The 4,039-nt window shown below is 43.9% G+C and overlaps 1 protein-coding gene across 1 annotated transcript; it reads left to right on the top strand.

Moving 5' to 3' along the window:
• Positions 1-1,405: 1,405 nt before the first annotated feature.
• On the top strand, positions 1,406-3,365 carry LOC119077137. Its single transcript, XM_037184316.1, has 2 exons — positions 1,406-3,237; positions 3,302-3,365. The coding sequence occupies exon 1, from the start codon at positions 1,407-1,409 to the stop codon at positions 3,228-3,230; it is 1,824 nt and encodes a 607-aa protein (XP_037040211.1). The 5' UTR covers position 1,406; the 3' UTR covers positions 3,231-3,237; positions 3,302-3,365.
• The last annotated feature ends 674 nt before the right edge of the window (positions 3,366-4,039 follow it).

Here is a 4,039-nt window from a genome sequence, read left to right as displayed (position 1 = left end):
CGATCCCATCCAGAGTGCAACAACGTGAGATCGTCACACCTGACCGTCTACGTATCTCTGTGAACAGTGCCATGCGCAATACAGCTGGACCCAGTCGAATAGTGAAACTGCAACAATCGACTTCAACGCATCGGACCAATGAGCCAAATCGATCGTCGGTACTGCAGTCAGCACCGTTATCGCAGTCAGCATCGGTTCCATCGACCTCAACGGAACGAGTGAGAATTTACACATTTAGCAGTGACTCGGACTTTGAACACTTACCCAGCAAACGGAAGAAAAAGTCAAACCAATCAAGTAGCAGTGGTGCGAAAAAGCAGGTCATATCTCGATCCACTAATACGTCAATAGTGGAACCGAAGCCATCGACCTCAACGGAACGAGTGAGAATTTACACGTTTAGCAGTGATTCGGACTTCGAACAATTACCCAGCACACAACAGAAGAAAAAGTCTAACCAATCAAGTAGCAGTGGTGTGAAAAAACAGGTCATATCTCGATCCACTAATACGTCAATAGTGGAATCGCAGTCAGCACCGATATCGCAGTCAATACCGGTACCGCAATCAGCACCAAATCAACAACGAAAAAGACCAAAGCCGAGACAAGCTACATTGTTGGACTTTTTTCCCATTAAGTACCAATCAACTACCAGACCAGAGCAGAATTCAAACAGAACCTCGCCACAGCCATCCAGAGTACAACGTCCGGCATCAGTTCAACCAGTGCAACAAAGTATATCAATTGATGCAGTCGTCGTGCTTTCGGACAGTGACGACCAGAATGCAAACGGAATTTCGCCACAGCCGATCCCATCCAGAGTGCAACAACGTGAGATCGTGACACCTGACCGTCTAAGTATCGCTGTGAACAGTGCCATGCGCAATACAGCTGGACCTAGTCGAATAGTGAAACCGCAACAATCGACTTCAACGCATCGGACCAATGAGCCAAATCGATCGTCGGTACCGCAGTCAGCACCGTTATCGCAGTCAGCACCGTTACCGACGAAACGAAAACGGGGCGGACGATTCACAAAGAGACAGGACAGAGTGGGAAAACGAATAACTGTGGTTAAATGCAAGCTACAGTCAATACTGAAGAATGATAGAAACGGAGAACTCATCACTAATCTGATAAGCGACATGTGTTTGCGCGCAACAAAAATCTGTCAATTGGCATCGCTCATCATGCTCGATTTTATCCACCGTTCGGCCAACGATTTTTCCTTATTCGATGGTTATGCCAGTCAACATGTCAAAAATGCCTTCTTTTCGGCAACAACATCATCGTCCACAGTGTTACGCGACATCAGATCGCCGGGATTCCTACAAATTATGGCTAATCGCAACGTGGATGAAGTGAGTTCATCGGTTTTGAACAACGCCTACAACTCCTTGTGCCACATGTACGAGACGAACTTCAAAAACAATGTGAAGACACACGCTCAGAAACGAATCGTACGGCTGTTCAAATTGTGGTTCATCGAAGCGAACGGTGTGAAGCCATCGTCAAGACACATGAAAGTGCTGAAGAATGCTGCCACGTTCATGTTCAAAAGGAAATCGACTGTACCGCGCAATCCCTATCTAACACAGCGTTTGATGATGTACATGCCACCGCAAATTGTAGCTATGGTAGCTAATTCGAATGAACGCGGCTTCATGAACAAATTGCACAACGCTTTCAATTGGTTCCGCATGGTTCCACTCTACTTACGAATCCAAAGCGACATCGACCAGTACCAAGCAACATGTAGAGCAGCAGACGAACCCATTCACGTTCGCAATTTTCATGTGGTGCCACTGCACAACAGCAAAACGAAATACATCCGGATCGACTCGGCTACACTGAAGCTCATGTTGCAGCACCTCAAAATCCATCCAACGAAACCAAGTCTGAAGCAACCCAATAAGCGTGTATGCCTAACGAACGCAGAGTTCGAAGATGCTGTGGATCCGACGGGAACATTCAATCCGAATTGGTTTAATTATTTCAAGTGGTCTGCTGTTAAGAAAATGCAGCGGCACAAAGAATTCGACTATCAATTTCTAACGAATGGTGTCGCGGTGTCCCTTCAATTTATCGTCGACCAGCCCCCGGAACCGGAAACATTCGAAAAGGTGATGGAAAAGCAGAAAATCAAATACAGAAAGTTCGGTCAGCGATTCAACAACAATCAGTACAAAACGATCATCGGTATCGATCCGGGATACAAATTGTATCTGGCTGCGGTTAGTAAGGACATGAGAACGAATGAAGAGACGCTGTTTCGCCTGACTTCGAGAAAATTCCACAACATGTGTCAACAAAACATTCGGGATCGAAAGGCCAAACGATACACATCGCAACTGGAAACGGAAATGGCCCATGATCGAGAAGTTAATTTTGGTGGAACGATCGCATCGCCAATGTCTGCAACAAATTACATGCTGTTCATCGATCATCGCCTGAAACATTTCAACAGCTGCATCGCACTGTACACACAAAACAAATATACTGAGTTGGCGTTCCACAAGTACGTGCATACGCAAAAGGCAATGGATGGTATTGTCAATGAGCTGTTGCCATCCAGCAGGTCACACGAACGATCGTTGTTGGTGATTGGCGGAACGGAATTTAATCCGAGTGCGCCCATCAAGAAATACAGACGATGTCCTGGCGTTCGGCAACTAGTAAAGTTTGTGCGAAAGAGAACCGGTTGTGATATTGTCTACGCGGATGAATATAACACCTCGCAAGTTTGCGGTAGATGCCAGAGACGCTTCAAAACAAGCGACGACGAAACGATCCAGCACAAACGATGGGAACGGAAAGGAGCCAGAATGCGATTGTGTTCGAACTGTACACCAAACGACAACATTATTCCTCTCCCAACAACGATCAACACCAGAATGTCTCCGCGTGCCCAACATCTTCATCGTCTTGCCATTACGAACAGGCTTTTCTTCAATGTGGCTGCGTATTCTATGGAGGATGCTAAGCGGGAATCGGACAACATCCACTACATCGCCGAGAATTGTTGCTATGATGTGTCTCATGACAAACATACATTCGACCCGAACGACAGGACGACACAATTGAAGTGCGTATGGAACCGTGACATATCTGCCGCGCGCAATATTCTAATCAAAGGGGTGGCAAGCATAACCGGAATTCCCGCACCAAGAACGTTATATCGACAGACGCAGATCAACGAAGAAAATTCCTCAGATGAGTCAATGGATTGACTTTGTCGTAAGTGCTTGATACGATAATATTCTCAATACTTTCATTACAGACATTTTTCTTTAATTTTCAGAATCTCGAATTTGCGATACAAACAGTAATACGGAGTGTGAACATTCATTTGGAGCACCCTGTATGACAGAGACATAATATTCATGTTCGGGATTTTTTTTAAACTATAAAAATTCATAATTGGCATAAGTTTCATGTTAAAAAAATCGAATAAATTACTAAAATGACTGCCTTTTCGATAGCGAAACACTCACGAGTTACAATTGATTAAATGAAAAATAAAAGAAAAATGAAAATATCATGGGGCTCGCCCGCATGAACTTGTTCGTTCGTAAAGTTCAACTAACTTAATGCATGTGAGACGTAACGCAGGATCATATTTTGATTCTTCGAATCTGCATTCTGCATCAAAGTAAGAGAAATCGAGTTTTAGTGAAAGCTAGTGCTTGTTTGATGAGAAATGACATTGCGCAAAAGAAAGAAAATCTTTCGAAAGTTTTACCAGAGTTCAATGAAATTTAGTTAGAAACTTGATTCGAGTATTCACAGCTTACGTTTAGTACGACACACAGCACACTTCTGAATGAATATTTGTATCGGTACATTGTCACCCTTTTAGTGAAAAGAATAGAATGCCTTACAGTATACTTTTAACCCTTCATTCGAATTTTTTGCTATAAAAGTGTAGGACATTCTTGAGGCTTTCGCATGAAACTTTAGTATGAAGGCATTTATGTGTGCAAATCTCTCAGAGCTAGGTCAACGAACTTTCCTTTGTGCTCTAGGTTGATTATGCGCC

The sequence above is a fragment of the Bradysia coprophila genome, unplaced genomic scaffold (genome assembly GCF_014529535.1).
Source record: "Bradysia coprophila strain Holo2 unplaced genomic scaffold, BU_Bcop_v1 contig_232, whole genome shotgun sequence".
In the NCBI taxonomy this organism is placed as follows: Eukaryota; Metazoa; Arthropoda; class Insecta; order Diptera; family Sciaridae; genus Bradysia; species Bradysia coprophila.
The sequence above is the reverse complement of the archived record's forward strand: the minus strand, read 5'-3'. Positions and strand labels throughout refer to the sequence as shown.